Source organism: Acanthochromis polyacanthus, chromosome 21 (assembly GCF_021347895.1).
Source record: "Acanthochromis polyacanthus isolate Apoly-LR-REF ecotype Palm Island chromosome 21, KAUST_Apoly_ChrSc, whole genome shotgun sequence".
NCBI lineage: Eukaryota > Metazoa > Chordata > Actinopteri > Pomacentridae > Acanthochromis > Acanthochromis polyacanthus.
The window spans coordinates 27,327,008-27,353,794 of NC_067133.1; the positions used below are offsets into that span (position 1 = coordinate 27,327,008).

General features: G+C 40.2%; 1 protein-coding gene across 2 annotated transcripts; it reads left to right on the forward strand.

Moving 5' to 3' along the window:
- Positions 1-925: 925 nt before the first annotated feature.
- On the forward strand, positions 926-26,232 carry clcn7 (chloride channel 7). Of its 2 annotated transcripts, XM_022213587.2 has the most exons (25): positions 926-1,177; positions 2,527-2,604; positions 6,107-6,172; positions 6,735-6,800; positions 7,473-7,605; positions 9,095-9,204; positions 9,641-9,721; positions 10,094-10,156; positions 10,248-10,331; positions 10,570-10,663; positions 11,929-11,993; positions 12,208-12,324; positions 12,437-12,491; positions 13,537-13,597; positions 15,369-15,510; positions 16,636-16,729; positions 16,879-17,066; positions 18,861-18,912; positions 19,027-19,154; positions 20,302-20,387; positions 21,466-21,598; positions 23,621-23,680; positions 23,759-23,935; positions 24,053-24,133; positions 24,265-26,232. In XM_022213587.2, exons 1-25 carry the CDS (start codon positions 1,064-1,066, stop codon positions 24,349-24,351), a joined length of 2,415 nt encoding a protein of 804 aa, XP_022069279.1. In that variant the 5' UTR covers positions 926-1,063; the 3' UTR covers positions 24,352-26,232. The 2 variants fall into 2 exon arrangements, with proteins under 2 accessions (XP_022069279.1, XP_022069280.1); XM_022213588.2 differs by lacking the exon at positions 2,527-2,604.
- The last annotated feature ends 555 nt before the right edge of the window (positions 26,233-26,787 follow it).

A 26,787-nucleotide genomic window follows, 5' to 3' on the forward strand; every position in this document is an offset into this window, starting at 1 on the left:
CTCTAACCAGAGCAGATTTTGAGAATTTTCACTTTTTTGAGGACTCACTGATGAAAAACTGTAAATCTCAGCCTGACATAAACTACATTCCTGCGGAGATAAGAAAAATCACTGCGTTTTGATGATTAAATGAAGTTTCTAGGTGAACGTATGGCGAAGGAGTGGCGTTTGGAAAAAAGTGGATTTTTTCAGCCGATTTTTTTCAGTCCCCATTCATTTTCTATGGGACTTTTATCGCAGTTTTTTGCGAATAATTCTGCGAAAAAATGACGAATGTCTTAGAAAAGTCATAGCACACTATTCCCGATGAAGCCGCACGTTTTGATGTATAATTTGCTTTGGTTTTCTCAAAGGCCTAGGACGAGAAGCGAATCGAAAAACGGCGGAAACGTGAGGAAGAATAATAAACGCCAACAGGAGAACAATAGTGGCTCGTGGCTTCGCCACGAGCCACTCTCCTCCCATTGCTTTGCAATGGAGAGGAGAGTGGCTCGTGTCGAAGCCCGAGCCCCTAATAATGTATAATGTGTGACTTTGTTCTCTAGTACAATGCGCATTTAAAAAATATTTTATGCTTCTAATTTTTATTTATATTAATGTTTTCACATCAATATTTCTACTCATGTTTATCTGGTATTTTTCTACTGCCTAAATAAACTGTAAGTTAAGAAAATTTTCCTCGATAAGTCAGAAAATATTTCTGATTCTGGTTCTGAAATGCGTAACTGTATACATAATACATAACTTTTTTAAAAAATTGAGAATTTGTTAATATAAAAAGTGTTATTCGAGAGACACGTTCAGTCAAGAAAGTAATATATTTTTATACTGTAATATCACTACCTTTTAGCTTTACTTTTACAAACAGTAAAACTACAAATCCCAGCATCCAACGTGCCTGACAATTATTTTTGTCCCTCCACGGGAGCCTTACAAAGCGTCACGAGTTCCAGGAGTGATCATGGGGAGATGAGGAAGAATAACAGTGGTTAGCGAGCAGCTGCCGCTGCTATTAATGAAGTAAGTTTTTCCACCGTTTGAGCGGCGACTTAGCGGGGGCACCATGGCGAACATCACCAAGAAAGTGTCGTGGTCCAGCCGAGCCGACGAGTCCGCGGCGGCCGGGGAGTCAACACCGCTTCTCAACGGCTCCGAGCAGCCGCAGCACTCCAGACAGGTACAGCTAGCATGGAGGCTAACCCGGAGGCTAACCTGGCCTCTCACCTGTGACTGACGGGAACTTGCTGTGTCACGTTTTTATTAAGCACTATAAGGTTACGTTGAGTCATGTTTTTAAAATGCTGCATGAGTGCTTGCGGTGAGTTCAGTGCATCCTTCATTTTGGTTTGTTTTCACGTGTTATGGCTGGTTTGCAGTTAGTTGGGTACCATCAGATGCAACAACAAGCTTTGTTTGTGACTGAATGTTTCTGGAAGAAAGTAATTAAATTAGAGTTAATCACATCACGTACATTGATTCGGTTTAGTTCATCTAGAAAAATAATCGGGTTATAGAGAGTTTTGAAAAGCCTTCCAATAGCTCGTTACTTCATTATTTTCAAGCATGTTTGAAATTAGAGAATATGATGGTGACACATGAGGTTATAAAGGGTTACAGCTAGTCTGTTACAGAAAGGGGTGAATTTTAATCCTGCAGAAGGTACACTACCCGTGAGAAGTTTGGAAAAATCTTCTCATTCAACGTTCTTTATTTAATTATTTTCTACATTGTAGATTAATACTGAAGACATAAAAATTAAAACAGAATACATATGGATTTCTGTTGTAAACAAAAAAGTGTTAATCCTCAGTATTTATCTGCAATGCAGAAAATAGTTCAAATAAATTATAAACACTGGATGAGAAGGTGTGTCCAAACGTTTGACTGGTAGTGAATATGTATAATCTCTACAAATACACTTGGAAATCCAACTTCCCCTTTTCCTCCTATGCAGCCACCAGGACTAGTCAGTTCCGTCTTCCACACCACCAAAGATGGAAGAAATTTAAATCCATTTCTTCTTTCATTGTATTCAAGTAGCTTTTTATGTTCACAAGGTTTTTAACAAATTAAGTGACTTAAATGTTGTGTAGCAAAATACAGAGGATGCCTAATTTCCAGGGATCATAAAGTATCCAATTGTTGAGACACTGACAGATTTACATGTTTAAAAAAACAAAACAATGCCCAGTGGTTTATCATTGTTTTATTTACCCATGTTCCATTCTTTCGATTTGACACAGTTTGTTTAGTTTGTTTTGTCAGCTTTTATAAATTACAAGGACTGTGATAGCGTGGGTTTTAATCAAAAACATTGTGCTATAACTTTCATTTGACTTACAAAAGCAAAGTTATTTCTCCTTGAGTAAGGCTTTATCATGTTGCAGCGGTCAGAAAAGTGTTGTGTCCATTACATGCCATGTTGGTTTCTTGTACTTTTGGAACCCGTAATGATTTTGTGGATCTGTCTGACGTTAACACATCAGCCTGGACATTAGCCATATATATTTCTGTTGCTGTCTGTAGCTGTCTGGAGGAGGCAGTTTATTTCAGATAGGCAGACTCAGCACGGTGGATTTGGAAGAGGAGATAACGTCAGATGAGGTAAAGTCCAAGCTCCAAACGTCATCACACACTCTCTTTTATGTCTGTTGCTCCTGGCAATCAAGTCATTACTTCATTAGTAGCATTTTTAGACTTTTAGTTTAGAATAGTAGCACCCCACCTTCTTACAACCAAATCAACGCGGAACAGTCCATCTGTGACTAATGTGACTCAGCCTCATGCACAAATGTCTTTTTATTACGGTCGAGCAGAGTTCATTTATCATAGAACTTTAAGGTGTGATTTGTGAACTGCAGCTTGAGATACAGTTGAAGGTTCAGACAGCGTTTCTTCTAAATGTGGCCGAACCCTAATCTGGAATATGACACAGAAATGACCAACTTGATGGCCGAAAGGGGTCAGTGACAGTTGACTCATCCAGTTTTTTATGAAAGATACGTGTGTGGAAACTGTCTGGTGGTTTCCACTGTGATGCTGATGATATACTCAACCTTGACTAGTTATTACTTTAACAGATAAACGTTAGAAGCAACGGACGCAAAAATTCTGCAGCTCACAGAAAATTGTGAAACTTAACGATAAAAACAACACTGAATTAGCTTAAGTCAGCATTGTAAAAGTTTATTTGTACAGTTTGTACTGAAACGCTCACAAAAACACTTCCATAGAAATCACAGATGAGCTAAATCCAGTATTTAAGATGCAATCTGTGACCCAAGAAAAGAAACAAATGCTTCAGGTGTAGAATCAGTATTTAAAATCCCATTCAGGACCGTGTTACAGATGCTTGCCGTTTAGTCGTCACGTCTGTTTCCCTCCGTGACAGAAGTCATCAGATTCAGCTGTTTTCACTGGCTGGTGGGAATGTGACTCCATGCATGTGATCTGCTTGTTTTTTCTAAATAAAATTTGTTCCAGTTTGTTTTGTTTGTGTTTATGCCAATGTACGCTACTGTCCAAAAGTTTGAAGTCACTTAGAAATGTCCTTATTTTTGAAAGAAATGCAGTTTTTGTCAATAAAGATAACTTTAAATGAATCAGAAATCCAGTCTAGACATTGTTAATGCGGTAAATGACTATTCTAGCAGGAAACGTCTGATTTTTAGTGGAATATCTCCATAGGGGTACAGAGGAACATTTCCAGCAGCCATCACTCCTGTGTTCTAATGCTACATTGTGTTAGCTAATGGTGTTGAAAGGCTCATTGATGATTAGAAAACCCTTGTGCAATTATGTTAGCACATAATTGGTGCTATATATATATATATATATATATATATGGTGCTATATGTATATATACACACGTGGACAAAATTGTTGGTACCCCTCAGTTAAAGAAGGAAAAACCCACAATTCTCACTGAAATCACTTGAAACTCACAAAAGTAACAATAAACAAAAATTTATTGAAAATTAAATAATCAAAAACAGCCATTACTTTTGAATTGTTGATTAACATAATTATTTAAAAAAACAAACTAATGAAACAGGCCTGGACAAAAATGATGGTACCTCTATAAAAGATTGAAAACTATTTGACCAGAGTGACATGATTAACTCAGGTGTGTCATTTAATTGACATCACAGGTGTTTCCAAACTCATAATCAGTCAGTCTGCCTATTTAAAGGGAGACAAGTAGTCACCCTGCTGTTTGGTGAAAAGGTGTGTACCACACTGAACATGGACAACAGAAAGCGAAGGAGAGAATTGTCCCAGGACATCCGAAAAAAAATTATAGACAAACATCTTAAAGGTAAAGGCTATAAGACCATCTCTAAACAGCTTGAAGTTCCTGTGACAACAGTGGCTCATATTATTCAGAAGTTCAAGACCCACGGGACAGTAGCCAACCTCCCTGGACGTGGCCGCAAGAGGAAAATTGATGACAAATTGAAGAGACGGATCGTTGGAATTGTATCCAAAGAGCCCAGAGCAACCTCCAAAGAAATTAAAGGTGAACTCCAAGGCCAAGGTACATCAGTGTCAGATCGCACCATTCGTCGTTGTTTGAGCCAAAGTGGACTTCATGGGAGACGACCAAGGAGGACACCACTGCTGAAAAAAACTCATAAAAAAGCCAGACTGGAATTTGCAAAAATGCATGTTGACAAGCCACAAAGCTTCTGGGAGAATGTCCTTTGGACAGATGAGACCAAACTGGAGCTTTTTGGTAAGGCACATCAACTCTATGTTCATAGACTCAAAAACCAAGCATACGAAGAAAAGAAGACTGTCCCTACGGTGAAACATGGAGGAGGCTCAGTAATGTTTTGGGGCTGCTTTGCTGCATCTGGCACAGGGTGTCTTGAAAGTGTGCAAGGTACGATGAAATCTGAAGACTATCAAGGCATTCTGGAGAGAAATGTGCTGCCTAGTGTCAGAAAGCTTGGTCTCAGTCGCAGGTCATGGGTCTTCCAACAGGACAACCATCCAAAACACACAGCCAAAAACACCCAAGAATGGCTGAGAGAAAAGCGTTGGACTATTCTAAAGTGGCCTTCTATGAGCCCAGATCTGAATCCCATTGAACATATGTGGAAGGAGCTGAAACATGCCATTTGGAGAAGACACCCATCAAACCTGAGACAACTGGAGCTGTTTGCTCATGAGGAGTGGGCCAAAATACCTGTTGACAGCTGCAGAACGCTCATTGACAAATACAGAAATCGTTTAATTGCAGTGATTGCCTCAAAAGGTTGTGCAACAAAATATTAAGTTATGGGTACCATCATTTTTGTCCAGCCCTATTTCATTAGTTTGTTTTTTTAAATAATTATGTTAATCAACAATTCAAAAGTGATGGCTGATTTTGATTATTTAATTTTCAATAAATTTTTATTTATTGTTACTTTTGTGAGTTTCAAGTGATTTCAGTGAGAATTGTGGGTTTTTCCTTCTTTAACTGAGGGGTACCAACAATTTTGTCCACGTGTGTATATACATATATATATATATATATATATATATATATATATATAAAATTGAACTGAATTGCCTGGGTGACCCCAAACTTTTGAACGGTAGTGTTTGTTTCTTCATTTAGCGGCTGCTGTTACTGTACAGATGTGCCACAGATGTGTCAGAGGTCCTGCTAACATCCTTGCACGTTGCTTGGAAATGCAGCTCGTTTGTTTGTTTGTGTGTAGCTCATAAGCACCGTTTCCTCCAAATGCTGTGCAACAACACTGAAAATAAACTGTCATGCAATACCAGAAAAATGCCCTCTTTCATAGCTTCAGCAAGATTTTTATACGAAATGCTCTGGAGGAAACGCTGCTGCCTTATTTCAGTCACCTGTCTCATTATTGATGCATTAGTGTGCAAGTTAGATAAAGCTTGTCAAGCATGTCCTCTTGTTTTCCTTTCAAGTGTCTTTCTTTAGTATAAAAACATACAGTTTGAAATGCTTGTGAATAGTCCTGCACTGTCTGCTGTTTACTTTGAATTGTTCTTTTTTGTCTCTCACATGGTTCAGGTCAAAGTTCCCGAGACAGTGTTGGTGTGGTGACTTATGTTTTTTTTTATGTTTTTTCCACTGCAGGACTCTCTTAGGGGGCGGCCCAAAGAGATCCCACACAATGAGAAGCTGCTGTCACTTAAATATGAGGTAACACTCGAAAACCTGGATTACACTCAATGACATTGTGTTAATTAGAGGTGTTATGTGATCATTTTTAGTGTAATACAGTGTGAAACAGATTCATTTTGCTGAATAAAGTAACAGTCAAGTGGGGCTGAATGTTAAACAATGCAGTTACACTAAGTCAAAGCTTGCAGTGTAGGATCCCTGCTGTATAGTTGACTTGACAGTAAATGGTTTTATAAATTCACACCGTCCTCCTAGTGTGACAGTCTGGCTATTGATAGTGTTCATGTGCATGTTTTAGAACTCTTTAAATCACACTAAGAATTGAAAGGAAGCTTTCTAAAAATGACTTATGCTTTAAAAAAACAGATCACAATCGTAATATTTCTCAAATTATTCAGACCCAAACAGTAAAATGTTCCACGAGAAAATTGTACACACACACGTTTTTAAATTCTCTGTTTACCTGTTGATCTCAGCTTTTCTCTCTTTTTTTTAATGAAGAAAAGCCTTTGTTGTATCTTTATTTGACTAATTCATGTGTTTTATTTGGACAAATGTTATTGTGTATGTGCTATTCCAGAGTCTGGACTATGATAACATTGAAAACCAGCTGTTTCTTGAAGAGGAGAGGAGGATGAGTTATATGGTGAGTCCAGCAGGCCCCTCTGTTTTTACTCCAACAAGGAATGCAGTGGAGTTATGTGACGATCGGCATACATTTGTCCATCTGTCTGTTATGAACATTACTCAAAAATGGAATAATAGATTTGGATGAAATCTTCAGGGAAGGTCAGAAATGACACAAGGACCAAGTGATTAGATGTTGGCAGTGATGCAGCTTATAGACTTTGTAAAGATTTCTGTATCATCGCTGTCACTGTAACTATGAAAACAACTGAACCCTACGTTAGCTGCCTGCTGACGATCACGATTGCCATCCTACTACAAATCGACTGCAGCGGACTTATCGGTACTTATCCATCGGAAATCATACAAGTAATAATTGTAATTTCAATGGAGTGTTTCTGAGTCCCATCAATTCCCGCTGCCCGCTACATATTTAGGTCATGCGATGTGGTATCCGTACATAACGTACACATGCATACCACACGCCTGTGCTCAGCGCAAGGTCATCTTTTATAAAAAATTTCGTCCGTCGCAAATGATACAACCGAGCAGCCTTGACGGAGTACTGCACTCTCTGATTGCTTTTCTTGTTCTGTGTATGAATTCCTTCTCCGTTGTTTGTTTCGTCTCTACCTACTTTACCAGCATCAGTTCTCCTCATGTTTCCCTTCCTCTCATCTTGTGTCTTTAGGGTTTCCGCTGTCTGGAGATCAGTCGCTGGGTGGTCTGTGGTCTGATTGGCATTCTAACCGGCCTCATCGCCTGCTTCATCGACATCGTGGTGGAGCAGTTGGCTGGGATCAAATACCAACTGATTAAAGAGAGTATCCTGAAGATTTGTACATGGTATACCTTCTCAGACCAGCGTCTTATCACCAGGCAGCGCAAGATATCAACATACTGTGTGTTATGATGCTAATTCAGTGCTTCAGTCAAAGGCAACTGCATTTCCTGTTTTGCACAGTTCTGACTGGTGGTGATGTATTCAGTCTCCTCCTCAAACTACACGGTTCACAGCTTGTTAATGGCTTGAGTCTCACATGGCTGAAGTTTTTAATGATGGAAAAACTGCCTGGGGAAGAATGTCAGGACTACATTTTCATGCAGTGAGGACTGAACTTGCCTGTATAGTTAGGAAAGACTAAACAAATGCTCCACAACACAGAACCAGCTCCTAAGTACAGGACACAGCAGTTCACTGCATCTAAAGGATAAGAAACACTCCTTTAGAGGACAGCAGTGGAACCGTTATCTCTCAGTTGGGGAGGTTTACAATACCACTTAGCAGGCTGTTCTGAGAGCCCTCCCTCATCAATTTCAACACCATCCACACCTTTCATTATGTGAGTTTCAGGTCTTTAATGAATCGTAACCAATGTGATATCGGAGTACTTCTAATATCACATTAGCCCAGCACGGCTCGATATCTCTAGCCAGACTCTTTTCCTCTGTTGTTCCCAAATGGTGGAACAATCTACCAAACTCTGTGCGTTCTGCTGAGTGCCTTTCTACTTTTAAGAGACAGTTGAAGACTCAATTGTTCAGAGAACACCTAGGCACCTAATCTGACTCCACCTTAGGGGTAGAATAAGTCAGGTGGTCCAAAACCCAGCACTTATTTAGCGCTGACAAAGTATAAAAAAAGGGGGGGTTGGCAATTTCTTCTGCAACTTGATGGCAACACCTTTGACCAATCGCACTTGAATCACTTTTTGCACTTACTGCAGGTTTTTCCTTATGTCTGAATTCTTGCTTGTGTTGTACGTCGCTTTGGACAAAAGCGTCTGCTAAATGAAATTGTAGAATTGTGGAATTGTAGAGGAAGCTTCCTGGATTCGAGATGATGTTTCTAAGAACCAAAAGAAGTAGTCCAGTTCCCTTCTGCTCAATACACTATATTGCATCCTCATGTATACAACTTTAAAGTAAGCATGAGTGGTTGAGGATGGAATTTCCATTGAGGAACTTCATTGTTTCATTATTCCTCCTGCACAGTACACACTTCTTGGACACTACTGAACACAGATTTCCTTTCTCATGCTCTTAATTATGTTAAGGAATGGCATGAAAACTTTTTGTAATTTATTTTGTAATCCAAGTTATTATGCAATTTGTTTGAATATAGTAGGACCCTGTACTTTATGAAAGTGTATGATGGTTGTTTATCTGGTCACTGATGACTGTCTCAGTGCTGTTCATGTCCTGACTATGTGTCTGACTTAAATGTTACAACAGGCCACTAAAGAGTTAGATGAAAGTGCTTCAGGTGCTTTCAGGACAACCAGACTCTTCCTTGACTCTGAACCTTCCCAGACATTGAAAAGTTTACAGAGACGGGTGGACTGTCCATCTCTCTGATCCTCTGGGCCGTCCTCAACTTCACCTTCGTCATGGTGGGAGCTATCATAGTTGCTTTTTTTGAGGTAAGATTGAAAGCAGAAACATTTTAGTGATTATTGTGACTTGCGGATTTTGGTGGCACAATTTCAATTTCTTCCACTTTCGTTTGTTTCGGAGCATTCCTCAAGCGTGAGAATGGATTTTGGAAAGAATCACACACTTATAAATATTCAGAAATGTGTGGAAATGAAAACTTGGCAACAGCATGTCTGTATGTTGTGGTTGACCACAGTTTGTCAGCTTGTGAGAAGTCACAACTGAGATTTTGTGAGTGACAATAATTTCCACATTTGCAAACAAGCTGGTCAATAAAGTGGCCTTGTGAGTGACCTTAGTTCAGTTTCATTATGAATTGTGTGTCACATCCACAGATTTGTAATGCTAAGTCACATTTTCAATCATTCATCTTTTCCTCTATGATGTAACTCTTCTTCCTTCTTGTCCTTCTGTCTCCTCCAGCCCATAGCAGCAGGAAGTGGTATTCCTCAGATAAAATGTTACCTAAATGGAGTCAAGATTCCCAGGGTTGTACGACTCAAGGTAAAGATGCATGAAACACACACACACATTTATGTACACTACCTTTTACAAGTTTGGGATCACTCAGGCAATTTCATGTTTTCCATGAAAACTCACACTTTCATCCATGTGCTAACATAACTGCACAAAGGTTTGCTAATCATCAATGAGCCTTTCAACACCATTAGCTAACACAATGTAGCATTAGAACACAGGAGTGATGGTTGCTGGAAATGTTCCTCTGTACCTCTATGGAGATATTCCATTAAAAATCTTTCAAAAATAAGGATGTTTCTAAGTGACCATAAACTTTTGACTGCTAGTGTATGTACTGGAATTACAGCTTTTAAACAGGAATTACCATCATGTCTTCACGTTTTGTGTCCTCCACAGACACTGGTGATTAAAGTGTGCGGTGTTATCTGTTCGGTGGTTGGCGGTCTTGCTGTCGGGAAGGTAAACATGGGACCATTTGAGTATTTTACAAAATATTTAAAGTTTTTTGTTGTTTTAATTCCTTTCTTACTTACTTCTTGTTTGCCCACAGGAAGGTCCCATGATTCACTCTGGTGCTGTTGTAGCTGCAGGAGTCTCCCAGGGCAGGAGCACCTCTTTAAAGAGAGACTTTAAGGTCAGAGAGTTGACTACTCCATTGGAAGTTGTACTGGATTCCAAGCATATTTGTTCTTTTAATTGCATTTACTTTGTTACACACTACCCTGTACATGACACCATGTGGCATTCCTCAGCTCTGAACAGTACTGTTATTTTGTTAAGCAGTCTTATGTGCTGTTGATCTGTATGAACACATTTAGCTGGAGTGTGTTTGAGAATGATCCATAATATGAAGTGTGCGTGTGTGTTTGTAGATCTTTGAATACTTCCGGAGAGACACAGAAAAACGGGACTTTGTTTCTGCTGGAGCTGCTGCTGGAGTTTCTGCTGCTTTTGGAGCACCAGTTGGTAAAAATACAACAATCCTGGCAAAGCGCAGTGAAAATGTGCTTTGTTATTAATCTGCTTTAGTTGTACAGGCAGTTTAGCTGCTGTAAAGCTATCTGCACAACAGTGTGGCCGCATGCCAAAAACCAAAAGCAAAGAACTCTGAAAACCCGTAAGTTAAGACGGAGAAAATGTAACTTTTCTTAGCTTAGTGGATACTGCTTAAAGAGCATGCATTCATGTGCACACTTGTCTTGAACAGGGCTCGTGCCGTCATCTTGCAGGATATTTTCATCTTTCAAAACAGCCTGGAAAAAAACCTTAATTTTGTGTTTCTCAAAGTTGTCTAATAGAAGGGATTAAGAAGTCATGTGTTTATGAAGGTCATAGTAATAGGTCTGTAGTCAATAAAAGAAAATCTTAGTTGACTGAAATCGTAGCGACTCTTTAACCAAATGATTTGTTACTGGAGGGAAAAAATCTGCACGTTATCTCTGGATTAACAAAATTAGCCACAGTGCTCTGAGTGAACTCTGCATGCTAAATGAATTATAAACAAACATAAATAGCTCGTATTTGCAGAATATTATATCATTTTAACGTAGTTATTCCACAGTTTCCAACATGATGTAATTTTTCTGTTTAGATGAGAGAGAAGGCTTGACATGCTAGTCTAGGTGTAGTTGCTAAAAACCAAAAAAAAACTAAAACAGCTGCTGGATGGAATAGCCATTATAAAACAACTGTAGTTCAATCACATTGAAACATGCTAATTCTGATATGTTTGCACTCAAAACCTCGTGCTAAAAATGACAGTTGGCGGAACATCCTAAGACAGAAAACTTAGCCTAGTGTAGATGATGCACCATTGGTAACAGTAGTGATTGTTGTGCTGTGATATTCAAAACCATCTGTTTTAACACACTGCAGCACTGACAGCTCCTTTAAAATACTGTCAGTTAGCATGGAGCTGGTTGATACATGCTAGCTGTGGGGGATAAAAGCTGCTTTATTCATATGGAGGCATTTTTCATGCTTCATAAACCGTGTCTCAATCTGTTATGTGTTGCTGTCGTCACGTGAAAAGAGTGCTGTTACACTTGCATGACCCCGGTGAATGCTTGACTCCTGCACAGCTCAACCCACTGTGAGCAGGATGTCATGTGATGGTACCTGCTCACATAGCGTCCGATAGAAATCACCAGACATGTCAGAAGTGGGTCAGATGTTTTAGTTCCTGTACTACTGTAGTTTTTTCACACTGATTGTCTCTCTTTGGTCGACAGGCGGTGTTTTGTTCTCTCTGGAGGAGGGAGCTTCCTTCTGGAACCAGATGCTGACATGGAGGATAGTAAGTCACGTGGTCCAGTTTTCACCGCCATAATAAAATCACTTTTTATGATCATAAAATGGGCTTCCAGTAAATTCTACTTCTCTCTAATAAAAGAGAACAAGATAAAAACTGACGTAGAAATGCTTATGCATCCCCTGTACTTCATATTTTTTTAATGTTTGTCCTCCCCCTTTATCCTTTCTCATCTCCTCTCTTTCTTTTTCCCCTGCAGTTTTTTGCCTCCATGATCTCCACCTTCACTCTGAACTTCGTCCTCAGTATCTATCACTCACATGCAGGTGACCTTTCCAACCCAGGTCTCATCAACTTTGGACGCTTTGAAGGCGACGTGAGAAACTTATATAGATTATAGTTTTTAGTGTCCATACTTATGTTGTTTGTTTGTTTTTTTTAAGTGAATGCGAAAGATGACGTGTAATCTTGTCCTTCTTTTTTTCCAGAGTGTGACCTATAACCTCTATGAAATCCCCTTGTTCATCGCTATGGGAGCTATAGGTAAAAGCTGATTTTTGTTTTTAGGGATATGCATGAGTCTTCACATGGTGCACCACTTTCCTCATAACATTTTCATAAGATTTTCTTACTCTGCCAAGGAGCACGGAGGAGTTATGTGACGATTGGTGTTGGTTTGTCTGTCTGTGTGTCTGTCAGCAACATTACTCAAAAACAGACTAATAAATTTGGATGAAATTTTCAGGGAAGGTCAAAAATGACACAAGGACCAAGGGATTAGATTTTGGCAGTGATGCGGTTTATAGTCTGGATCCATCGATATGTTAAATATTTCTGCATCATTCAAGATGGCTTCACGGTGTCACTGTAACTATGACAACAAGTGAACACTACATCAGCTGCCTGTTGACGATCACATGATTGTGATCCTACAACAAATCCTCCACTGCGGACTTATTTGGACTTATCCATTGCAAATGATACAAGGAACAATTAATTAAATTGTGAGAATGTTTCCAAGTTCCATCAATTCCATATTCCAAACATATTTTGGCCACATGATTTAGTATCCATACATAACATCCATCCATTCTCTATACACCGCTTTATCCTCACTAGGGTCGCAGGGGGTGCTGGAGTCTATCCCAGCTGACTTGGGTGAAGGCAGGGGACACCCTGGACAGGTCACCAGTCTGTCGCAGGGCCATACATAACATATACATGCATAACACACGCCTGTGCTCAGTGCAAGGTCATTTTGTTTGTGGGTACATCTATATTAATTGGCCACATTCTATGTTGCCATGATTTCTGATCATCAATAACTAATAAACAAACGCTAGATTCCTTAAAAAAATGCTGCATTTCAGACAATGCTATATGGGGCAGTGAACAGCCTTGGCGGAGTACTGTACTCTCTGAGTGCTTTTCTTGTATTGATGAAGGCCATTTTTAATACAGTGCAGGTATATCTGGATTGTTGCAAAGATATGAGAACATTTAAAGGGTTTTTCTCTACTCTTTCTGTAATTTTAACATGACAGCTCATGCATGTGCGTGTTCTGTTTTTTATTCCTTTCCTTTGCAGGTGGATTTTTAGGAGCGCTCTTCAATGTTCTCAACTACTGGCTGACCATCTTCAGGATTAGGTAAGGTTTAGAAAGGAATCAAATACTTAATACATTTTCATCAACGTGGGAAGGTTCAGGCATGAAGACATGCTTTGTATGTTTAGCGTGCCAGCAAAAACAAATGTGTGTTGCCTGTCAAAAGCAGGGTGGAGCGCAAGATGAGGAGGTTTTCATGATAATTCTTAAAACTGTGCCTCTGGATATGAACGTCTTGTGATTAAAGCATGTAAAAATAGGCACAGCTGAACAGTTATGATTACTGAAAGACTAATTGTTGGGAGGAGACGTCTGCTAAGACACAAATATTTCCTGCTTTACAGTCTGGAAGTGGCTTTTATATGGTGTATGTGCATAGTTCAGGATAATGATGTTGTCACGCTGCTTTATAGTTATTTAAAAAGTTTGATCAATCAGCCACAATTTAGTAGTTCATAATACTTTGTATCTAAATGAATTGCAATTATATTCTAAAAAGCGAGCTCCCATATTGTAAAGCAAATAATTCATAAAACAGGAAAAGAGTTCCAAAACTGTAGTGTAAATTTTGTGGACCTATGAATTCGATTTGGAAACATGACATAAAAGGAATTATTTTGTTTGCATTTGCTACCTTTACCTGTCATTTAATGATGTCAATAATCTGACTTTTCCCACTCAGACATGTGTTTTGCCTACTCAGTGAAAAGCTGTGATTTTTATTTTCTTTTTTGAGCAGATGGAAAAATATGGAAAGGAATTTCAGAACTTCTTTCTGAGTGATCAGCATACAGCCAACCTATAAAGTCTTCTCCAGCAAAGTTTCTCAGAGCGTGCAAAGCAAACTTAAATAAATAACGCAACAAACATTATCCCAGAGCTCATAAAAAAGTCATACACTTCAATGTATAATCCGCTATAGTGTGTGGATTGGAACAAAATAATGTTCTAATCTACCTCTATAACATCTGTACTGAGTATTCCTCCATTTTATAACAGGCTAGGAATGGCATTGTTCAGAATATATATTTCTAGGGAAATCTGTGCTCAAATGGATTAATAAATGCTTAGTTATTGTCTGAAGATGAGCGCTGTATCAGTCTATCGAAGTCATCCTTTTCATGGCTTCCTAAGCGTCATATTATGATAGCAACTGGAGGATGAAGTTGGTTTCTGGTGTCCTACATCTGGTCTGATGTTTATGGGTGCCTGTGCTTTGTTGGATGTACCTGATAAACATGGACACTGGTGCCAGTTTGATGCCATTGTTCTCTTAATACTAGGTCCTGAACAAAGGTGAAGTTCTAAAAATAAAGTGGGTTATCAACTTACTGAAACTAACCTAGTGAGGGATTGGGGTTGAGAATGTAGACTACACCAATGTATGGATTGTAGAAAGATGTATGGGTACTTGAAACATAGAATTGTAATATTAAAGGTAGCTTTGGCCAGGTAAAACATTTTTTAATCATTCTTGTATAAGATGATACAAAACATTTGTTCAGTGCATCATATTTATTACCTGTCGGGCCAGTCTTGTTTCTAAAAATACCATCTGTTACCTGGCACAGTGAGCGAGACAAGGAAGTCTGTATTTGTGCCACATTTCACAACAGTAAATCCACCTGACATTTATAGTCAGTCGCCCGAAGACACACAATGGCAGATTTGGCAGAGAAGCTTCGTGTTTTCAGTGGGCTGTTTTTACAGCACTTGGGGAAAGTCCGTACCGAGGTCAACATTTTTGCACTGAGTGGTAGACTAAAGAATAGAAAATGTCAAACCTGAACGCCGTGTGATTTATGTGCATTAGATACGTTCATCGGCCGTGCTTGCAAGTGATGGAGGCCATGCTGGTTGCTGCGGTGACCGCGACGGTATCATTCACTATGATCTACTTCTCCAATGACTGTCAGCCTCTGGGACCAGAAAGCACTGAGGAATATCCACTGCAGGTACACAAACACCTCACACACCTCTGTCAGCTGTCTGAAAGCAATCTCTGGCACACTTCTATTATTTTTTTATGATGTATAATAAAACTAAAGCTAGGTTACATGGTGGCAAAAGCACAGTTGGGCATCATCACAATTTTCGGATGGATTGTGGTTGAAGCATATGAGGTCATCATGTGCAGATGCAAATAAGTATGCCCTTGTCATAGTGATGGTGCTTCAGATTGAGTTTTATTGCCATTTAATTTTTCACATGTGAGGAATTTGATGTTGTGTTTTGTTGCATAACAGAGAACAGTGAAAGCATTTTTTAAGAAGGATGAATAGATTTTAGAAAGCAAGTGTTACAAGTTGACAAATATTTTCTATACCCATTTTTTTTTAGCTGTGCTGCTATCAATATAGTAAATGACAATGTCGCCAAAAGATCTGAGAAGAGGACAACGTTTTGATATTTATGGTGCTCAGAAGATGAATCCTCATGACTTCCGTGGTTTTATTTTACAGTCAGATATTCCGTCAGATGTATTGAATAGATTGCGTAACGTTTGTTTCGTTCAAATCATCTTGAGATTGAGCATTAATAATTTTGATGATCCTTCGTGCCAGTATTGGGTAAAAATGTTTTCTAAAGGGCCTTATGTGCATTTAAGTGTAGTGCAAATTGGGAAATGTTAGCCTGCAAAGACACTGAACTACGCTGAGGAATGCAGTACACCGGGTTATCATGCTAAGTTAGCGTTTAGGTTAGAGCAGGGTTGTGTTGCAGTACAAACTCACAAAGGCTGCTGCCGCGGCTGCAAACACTTGTTCAAATAATAGAGCCAGTGTTGTAATTAAATTCTGAATACCACATCTGCTGCTAACTAGTTTTAGAAGAGTTTGTTTTGACATATTTAAATATTCAGAATGGGGAGAGACGTCACATGTGGCATTTTAACGTTTAATTTTGGTCTTCACCTTAACAACAAATATGATTTCTTGATCTGTATTATTCCAAATACCCTGTACTTTGCTATACTATGACAGCTGGGAGAAACATGTAGAAGTTTTTCTAAGGACAAGAGAGAGGAATTGCTTTGTGTCTCTTTGTATTGTTAATATCTTTTCTGTTTCCTATTGTAGTTGTTCTGTGCAGATGGGGAGTATAACTCCATGGCAACAGCCTTCTTCAACACTCCTGAGAGAAGCGTTCGTAGTCTCTTCCACAATCAGCCAGGTACATCTATGCACACTTCAATACTAAACAGGACAGCACCACTCACTCATACAGGCCAGTGCACCTGGGGGCCAGGTTTATAGAAAAACACTTGTGGAAAAATTATGTGCTTACTTCTAATTTTCTGCCATTTTTTGTGTGTTTTAAAGGAACCTACAATCCTCTGACACTGGGTTTGTTTACTCTGACCTACTTTTTCCTGGCGTGTTGGACCTATGGCCTGGCTGTGTCTGCTGGAGTCTTCATCCCGTCTCTTCTGATAGGAGCTGCCTGGGGGAGGCTCTTTGGCATCCTGCTGGCCTCCACCAGCTCCGGTGGTGCACAACACAGCAATGCGGTATTAATTAATACTATTAAACATTCAGATATAGATATTGTCTGGAAGTGACTTTTTTATATTATTTAATCTGGATTATTTTTTTTCATTTATTTTTCAGTTGTGATTTTTTTATTATCACCTTCTGCCACCATGCCATCCCCTTCCTTCACCTCAGCACCTATCTTCTCCCATTTTGCACTCCTCTCACACAGACAGGTTGAGGTTCTCATCCACAGCATGAGATCCTCAACATGTCCTCTGGACCCTTTTCCCACTGCTCTCATCAAATCAAATATCTCTTCGTTAAGCCCTCTCATTACCACCATCATAAAGTCTTCCCTGCAATCTGGTTACCTTCCAGCCACTCTGAAAAGCGCAGTAATCAACCCCCGGCTAAAAAAAACCTTCCCTCGACTCTGACATTTTATCCAACTACCGGCCCATTTCCAACCTCCCTTTCCTTTCCAAAGTAATAGAAAAGCTGTTGCCTCCCAAATCCATAATCACCCACGCTCACACAGTCTTTATGAAAAATTTCAGTCTGGTTTCCGCACTGCCCATAGCACAGAGACGGCCCTGGTCACCAATGACTGGCTGGTGGCGTCTGACCAGCGCTGTCCTTCCCTCCTTCTGCTCTTGGACCTCTCAGGCGCCTTCGATACTGTTGACCATACTATCCTTCAGTGGTTTCGGTCCTACCTGACTGATGGAGCTGAGTATATGGCCCCACATTGTCAGCTGTGGAGTGCCTCAAGGGTCAGTTCTCGGCCCTACCGTATTTTCCATCTATATGCTCCCGCTGGGCCACATCATCAGCAGGCATGGAGTTGCCTTCCATTGCTATGCTGATGATACTCAGCTCTATGTCAGGTTGGACCCCACATCCCCAACATCATTGTCCAATCTCACTGAATTCCTGGGGGAAATGAAGGTGTGGATGAATGACTACTTTCTCTAGCTGAACAGCTCAAAAACGGAAGGTCTCCTCATTGGAACCCCACACCAACTCAAATCCTCTCCCCTCACTGTTTTCTCTTTTGCCGGCCATGACATTCCCCTTACATCCTCTGTTACAAACTTAGGGGTACGTTTTGACCCCCACCTGTCATTTGACACTCATGTTCAACACATCTGTAAAACCAGATTTTTTCCAAACTCCGCCCCTTCCTCTCCCTCCCTGATGCTGAGAAGCTTGTCCACGCCTTCGTTTCCTCCAGGCTGGACTACTGTAATGCACTCCTCATTGGGATTCCTGGCAGGAGCCTCTAGAGACTGCAGTGCATCCAGAAATGCGCTGCCAGGATCCTGATGAGGGTGCGCAAGTCCCATCACATCACACTGATCCTCCATAATCTCCATTGGCTTCCAGTTAGGTTCAGGATTGAATTTACGATTTGTCTCCTGACCTATCACTGTGTCTACGGCAGCGTGCCAGTGTACCTTAAAGAACTAATCGGTCAACACAACCCGACCAGGCACCTCCGCTCCTCCGACAACCACCAACTCCAGGTTCCAAGGTCCAAACTCCACTCCATGGGAGATAGGGCCTTTCAGGCGGCTGCACCACGATTGTGGAATGCCCTCCCCAACCACCTGAGGGCGCCACAGTCGCTTGAAGTTTTTAGAAAACAGCTGAAGACTTTTGTTTTTAAAAGCGTTTTCTTGATGTGCTGTATTTTTATTGTTGATGTTTTTATCTGTAGCACTTTGAGATTTGGTTTTCAAATGTAAAGTGCATTATAAATTAAATTTATTATTATTATTATTGAACTAAACAAACAGGCCTGATGCTAAGACTCACTGTTTTCTTAGATTTGGGCTGACCCTGGGAAATATGCCTTAATTGGAGCTGCAGCTCAGTTGGGTGAGTAATTCTATCCATTTATCTTTATTGTGTACTTTAAAATAAACAAATCGTCTTTATTGTAACACATGTTTCGTTAATAGTATTTATATTGTCATGCACTTTTCTCGTCAGGTGGCATCGTGAGAATGACTCTCAGTTTGACTGTCATCATGGTGGAGGCAACAGGAAATGTCACATACGGCCTTCCCATCATGCTCGTCCTCATGACTGCCAAGATAGTAGGAGATTACTTTGAAGAGGTGAGTGAAGAGGCCAGGACTCACACTCAAACTTGTGTCCCTTCATGTGTCGTGCACATAAGCTGCATTGTTGTACAACAGTATGGAGACACACACACTCAGTGACAGACTGGCTTCATCCCATCTCCACACTAAGGCACTAGTTCTCTTTATGTAAGGCATGCACACTGCAAAAGTGGCAAACTGATGGGCACTACTGTGCCACAATTTTGTGCAGTGAGAGAATGAAGGAGCTACTTACAGCTGCAAAAAGAGTAGGTTACTCCTGATGGTGGTGAAAGAGCTCAGGAGAGCTGTGGAAAACAAGACACTTTATCTTTATCAAATTTTAATTTGCAGTGTTACACCAAGCCTATAGGGGTTACTTGAACGTAACATGAAATACCGTCCTTCACAGGTCTCAAGCTGCCACACAGAACAGTAATAATGTATTTACAATAAATGTGATATGGTAAACGGAGGTTGTGGTTAACACAAACAAATGAGTGGTGATGTATTAAATTTAATTAAGAGTGAGCTCGATGCCAAAATAACAAACAAAACCACACTATTCTTTGGGAGTCTGACTTGCCTAACAAAGTAAAAGAGGTAAAATTAAACACAAAGTCTTCCCTCCCTCTCAAACTTAACTCTACTTAAACAGGAGAAAACGGATTTAACAAAAAGTAGCAGCTCACTCCATACGTCTACCACAGTACTTTCTTTTACTATACAAAGAACTGTGCTTGAGCTGTGTGTTCTGGTTGGGATGCAGTGAAGGATGGCTCGCCCATCTGACCCTCTCTGACTTCCGGTAACTTCATTCTTTCGCCTTAAGTTCCACTTTCTTTGGTACCTGCGCCAGTCCTGTCGTCAGAGCGCAGCCCTGTTTTTTAATTTTAAATAGGTACATAGACAGGAAGCGCACAGAGCAGAAGAAAAACTACACACATATACGACTGCAGTCCTAACAGCAGTGTTGTTTAAAAGTCACAGTTGAAGTCTGCTGGCAGAAATATTATAATTTACTCTTAGTCTCAAGGGGTGAATTTATGTTGTTTTGTTCTGCACAGTAACTGCAAAATGAGTGTCATACAAGTATGTAGGAAATGCTATATGGAACTGGGGCGGGCACCTGTACTGTCTATAACTGCTCTTCCTGCTTTAGGGCTTGTATGACATTCACATCAAGCTGCAGAGTGTTCCCTTCCTGCACTGGGAGGCTCCTGCCACCTCCCACTGGCTGACCGCCAGGTATGTCCTGTTAGACTTGTTGTTGGCTGAGTCATTTTCATTGAAGGGCCTTTAAAGCTTGTGTCCGGAGTTTCCGTTTGTTTTCAATTTATGTATCATTGTTTAACAAAGCTTAAATGTGTTAGTCTAGTTCGATACTATAATATAATGTTAGTATGACGCGATATGAAAATTTATTCCTAAGCTCCGCCTTCCTCTCATAGACCCCCGTGTTATTCCAAAAAGTACTGGTCGCTGCCGACCAATCAAGTTCGAGCTTCAACTTTGTCATGCTGTCAATCAACAGTTACACGCACAGCAAGCAAGCCCATGCAGAGGTGGGCGAGCTACGCACTACGCAACCGCGCGCACATTTGTTTTGCTTGTGGAGGAGAGAGCATCAGGGATCAGCAACTTCCAGAAAAGTTACCAATCCCACGGCTTGTCAGGCCAAGAGACTGCAGGACGTTTTTTGGCTCGGGGTGCTCGCGTCGCTCCCCGACCACGGCCTCCATAGCCCGCCTGACGGCTTCGTTTAGATGCCCGACCTCTGGAGGAAGATGTTGGGGCGTCTGGGACATACTCTTTGTCAGAGGAGTCATGCAATTCTGAACTCTAGATAGAAATAAATAAACAATGTAACACATATACAAGCGTAAATGCACTAAGTTTGATAAACAACGTCATCGAGAGGGATACACGAGTGTAATCACATATTGAAACTTTACTCGTTCGTCCTAGCAGATTCATGTTATTTTGGTATTAGGACAAGTTAGACTCAATACAGAATTCTAACGTAATTCCTTTATTATTTACTAAATGTACTAAATGTAGAGGAGTGGAAAACAGCAAAACAGGCAAGATTCTGCAGCACTTCTCTCATGTACTCCGCGCGTGCACAAATAAAGGGGCGAAATCAGAGGGAGGGACCAACAGTGTTTTGGGAGACGCTGCGATTCAAACTCCGGACACGAGCTTTAAGATCATGTCTGAAACATTCAGCACTAAGAATTAATGTCATTCTGTTTAGTTTTTCACCTCGATTCATTTTCACCTCTTGCCACCTTTATCCTCCTCGCTGTCTCCACTCACAATCTAGAGAGGTGATGAGTTCTCCGGTCACCTGTTTGAACAGGATAGAGAAGGTGGGAACCATCGTCGACATCCTTAGCAACACATCAACCAATCACAACGGCTTCCCTGTCGTCGTGCAGGTTCTTGAGAGTGATGAGGTACTGTTTGATTGTATGATTGGCCTCTGTTCTGTTAAAAATGTGTATTGTGGGGCTTAAAGTGTAGATCGACTGTGAAACAACCTTTCTGATGACAAACCGTTATGTTGCTGTTTCAAATACAGGTGCAACTGAGTTTGATAGCAGAAAATAACAGAATTGAAATGACAGAAAATTGCACATGCAAGTATAACACATCAACAGAAAATGTAGCTTTTGTGTGTCTCAGTTATGCAGGTTTCTGATAGTAAAGAGGTACTTGGGACATTTTTTTTATCAACAATCAACAGTTAAGGGAGAAATCTTTCATACATAGACACTGTATGCATAGCAGTAAAGGCAATCAAATTCTCATTGGTCGGACAATTGCTGGTGTTTCTTTCTTAAGGAGAAAGTGCTACATCAATAGTCTACCAGGATTATTCCATTATTTTTGACAATCAAAGAAACAAACTACTCCTTTACTGAATATTTATTGGAGTTGGCTCCAAGCTAATTGAAAACACATGAAAGAAGACATCAGTGTGGCTGCATTTTGTGAAAACGGGTGACTGAAAAGTAAAGTATGAACTCTGAAAACAGCAGTTCGCACATCACAGCTCAGCAACCAACTTGGCATATCATCTTAGAGCAGCAGGCTAACTTGTTTCTGTTATATTTCTCATTGCAGACACTACTCTTCACGTTCAAGTTTGGGGTACCTTAGATATGTCCTTATTTTTGAAAGAAAAGCTGTTTTTTTTCAATGAAGATAACATTAAATGAGTCAGAATACAGTCTAGACCAGGGGTTGGCAACCCGCGGCTCTGGAGCCGCATGCGGCTCTTTCAGCCCTCTGTTGTGGCTCCCTGTAACTTTGGAAAATAAATTGTTCTGCCTTTCAGGCGCGTTTCAATGCATTTTAATATAGACAATTTTATTGTGAAATTACCGCTCTTATTTTGACGTGTCACTCCACCGGATGGGCTGCTGGGGTACTATTGCCAGAGCCTATCTCTAAGGCTCTGACTATTGCATGAGAGCGCAGAGTTGAAGCAGAGAGACAACACGGAACTTCCAATTCCCACACGTTTCATGCCTTTTTTTTTGTTTTACTCCTGGAGAAGCAACGCCTGTAGTTTCACATCGTTTTGTACTCAAGAATGGCAAGTCTGTATATTAAAGCTCCACTCCAAGAAAGACACGTCTTGTCTTTGAGTCAAAAATACTCATGATAGGGTAATACACGTTACTTGCAAGAACACGGCTCGATGTCCAGGCAGCAGGTCAGAGAGTCAGAGGAGTGTCGTCTTGGAAAATAGGGCAGCGACTTACCGGAGAAAAGTTATGAGCTTAAGATTAATAGATTTTACAAGTTAAATAGACATTCGCAAAATATTGATTTCCAGCTAACGTTATGTAACATATGAGGTCCAGGAGCAAAAATGACATTAACCAAGTAAGATAAATATTAGTGGAAGGACACGATTAAAAAATGAATCTATCTAATTAGAGGCTGATTAACAAGGGCATAGAGGTAAAAAAGCGATATATGTAGTGTTGTCTTCATTTTAAATGCCAAAAGGATTTTGCGGCTCCCGGTGTTTTCTTTTCTGTGGGAAACGGGTCGCCGACCCCTGGTCTAGACATTGTTAATGTGGTAAATGACTATTCTAGATGGAAAAAGTTGATTTTTAATGGAATACCTCCATAGGGGTACAGAGGAACATTTCCAGCAACCATCACTCCTGTGTTCTAATGCTACATTGTGTTAGCTAATGGTGTTGAAAGGCTCATTGATGATTAGAAAACCGTTGTGCAGTTATGTTAGCACATGAATAAAAGTGTGAGTTTTGATGGAAAAAATGAAATTGTGTGGGTGACCCCAGACTTATGAACGATAGTGTACCTTCACGACTGGTTGAAGAGTACATATAAACATGAGACTCATCACTGGGATGGGATTTTACTTTAAACTTGAATGGCAGTACAAACAGACACTGATTTTCTGTAATTAATCACGCCCTCTTTCATCCTTCTCAGCCAGCAAAACTCTGTGGCCTCATCCTTCGTTCTCAGCTCATTGTTCTTCTCAAACACAAGGTAACATCCGTGATTTCAGATACATTGTGATAATTCAAGCAGAATCAGTCACCGCTGGTTTCTGCTCTGTCCTGACAGGTTTTTGTGGAGCTAGCCCGATCACGGTTGACCCGGAGGAAACTCCAGCTAAAAGACTTCAGAGACGCCTACCCTCGATTCCCCCCGATCCAGAGCATCCACGTCTCCCAGGACGAGAGGGAGTGTATGATGGACCTCACTGAGTTTATGAACCCAACGCCTTACACAGTACCACAGGTAGCAGACACACAGGGACAGACTTTCTCTCTAAATCGAGCATCTTCAGGTTTGTTTGTGATGTTTTGTACGGATGAAGGTGATCTTGAAGTGGTTTTTTTTGTTTTGTTTTTACAGGAAACGTCTCTGCCTCGTGTGTTTAAGTTGTTCCGAGCTCTGGGGCTCAGACACCTGGTGGTAGCCGATGACGAGAACAGGGTAAGGGCTTGTGATATTGTGTTTTATTGACCCGTGTGGCCTTTTCTTACCAGTCAGATTAATGCTAGTGAATCCTGCGATGATGACTATTGTTCTAATGTACCATTTTTTTGGCTCTTGATGCTCTGCAGGTGGTTGGACTAGTGACCAGGAAAGACTTGGCCAGATATCACCTGGGCAAACATGGACTGGAGGAGCTTCAGCTGGCCCAGACATAGAACACAGACACGCACATACAGACTATGGCCACCTGTTGCCTCAGAAGCTGTTGACCACCAGCTATGCAGCCCACAAGGAGGTCTTTCTCTTTTCTTTAAATATTTATTAAAAATAGCTGCCCTTCTAATAAATCTGACTGAAGTTCCTCTGATTTGTTATTTGTCCAAGACTTTTATAATTATTCACCACTTTATCATGAAGCAACAAACGATACTTTATTATATTTCTTTTTTTCTTTTGGCTGTGTCTTTCGCTTTTACTGAATTTTATCTGGATCAGTAATGTCAGAATGACAGCATCACTTAACCTTTCAACCCATTTGCAGGCTTGCCAACAGTTTGATCTGCTGGTAAACGGAGAACTTTCTGCTTTGTTTTGTTCACAAAAACCTTCACACAAACAGTACCATTAGAAAGTTTAGGGTCACTTAGAAATGTCCTTATCTCTGAAAGAAAGCCATTTTCTTCAATAAGGATGGAATTAAATGAATCAGAAACACAGTGTAAACATTCTTAATGTGCTAAATGACTATTCCAGCTGGAAACGGCTGGTTTTAATGGAATATCTCCATAGGGGTACAGAGGAACATTTCCAGCAACCATCACTCCTATGTTCTAATGCTACATTAAATTGCCTGGATGACTCCAAACTTCAGGACGGTAGTGTATGTCTGTCTGTTGTTGGTCCTATTGTGCCTTCTCACCATCATTTAAACAGTTTGTATGACGTTTTGGAGATACTATGGTAGTGCAGTGACACATGAATAACAGACTAAAGGTCCAGTGTGAAGGATTCAAGGGATTTCTATGAGCAGAAATGAATGATGTTTTCATCAGTGTATAATCACCTGATAATTGGAATGACCATGTTTCTACAGTAACTCAGAGTGAACAAAAAACAAAAACAAAAAAAACAACACTGGCTCCAGCAAGAGTTTTTTTTAAGTTGTCCACTGTAGGTTCTTCTACATGCTTAGAGGCAGACTGTGAGTTGAGAGGTATTCAGTTCAGGAGATGCAACTAAATCCTGCACACCGGACCTTCTGATTACATTTTAAAATGGGTGAGATTGGTGCTTTTCATGTCTTGCTATTAAACAACATGAGACATTTAAAGTGGTTTGCTCTCAAACAGATGTTGAGTGGGTGTTCATGTTAAAGAGTGGGTTTGTATCACATTCTGTGAACAAAATCAGGTTTGCCATGTTTGTGTAGTTTTGCACTGAGTGAATGCTGTTATTTATTGTTGATGCTGAATGCTTGTTTTAATTTAAAGTGTATGGGTTGGGCTGACGTGTGGTCAAAATTTAGGTTTTACGCCCCATTACTAAGCAGTCTGTTCATGTTTGTTTTTGAGTGAAAGCGAGAAAATTGAATGTCTGTCTACCCAAACGCAAAGGCAGACCCTTCCTCCCTCTCTTTCTGTCAGCTTTGTTTTATATAAACATTTGTTCTACAGTCGGTACAAACCAGACTGGTACTCAATGAGTGTTTTTTTTGTTTTTTTTATCACCTTCAAAGTTTTGCACTGTGACCTGCTTCTGAAAAGTTTGTTGAGATGTACCCACAAGTGTCCCTCATGAAGCTCTAGATGAATGTAAACCGTTGTTTACCACGTTTGTTCTGTTTAAACTAATCAGTTTACCTTAGCTTTTCCCTGGCAGGGACACTAATTAATTCTTCAGTCAGTTTGTAAATCTAACATTTCTTCAATTCTCAGTGTTAATTTTTTTGTGCATTTTGTTGGTTTTACAGTTTGATTTTTGTTTCCTGTTTGGTCTTTGTTTTGTTATACAGTTCTACATGGAAAAATGTCAACTTGTCTCTATTTTTTAACCACTGGATAAACTTTTTGTGAATTAATAAAGTCGAAATGTCTCTATTGTTGTGTTGTTGTAGTATTGGATTGTGTGTTTGATTGGATGACATTTAGATCTTTGTTTTTGGCTTTCTGCACTATGTACCTTCAGAAAGCTGAGCCTCCAGAAGAGTTTCCTTCAGGAATGAACTTTAAATGAAATGTTTTTGATGTAACTCCAAAACAGGTGGATTAGTCATCATCCCTATTACATTTCCTCTTGGTCTTAAAAGAATATAGCGTTATCCCCGTTGTTTTGATCAGTATTGCCTTACAATTCTACAATTTCTTTAGCAGACACTTTTATCCAAAGCGCCACACATCTTAGAGTAGATCCAACACAAGCAGGGATATAGTCAGGAGAAAACCTGGATAAAAGCCATAAACAAGTAAAAGTGTGATAATAGGACTGTGGTGTCTACAGGCAGTGCAGATGTAATAGGATTTTTTTTATTAGCAGTCTGTCAAGTGCAAAGGTGTTCAGTGAAGAGCCGAGTTTTTAGTCTTTTCTTAAAGACTGAGACTCTGCAGATCGAACAGAGTCTGGTAACTCATTCCACCACCAGGGGACCACGGAAG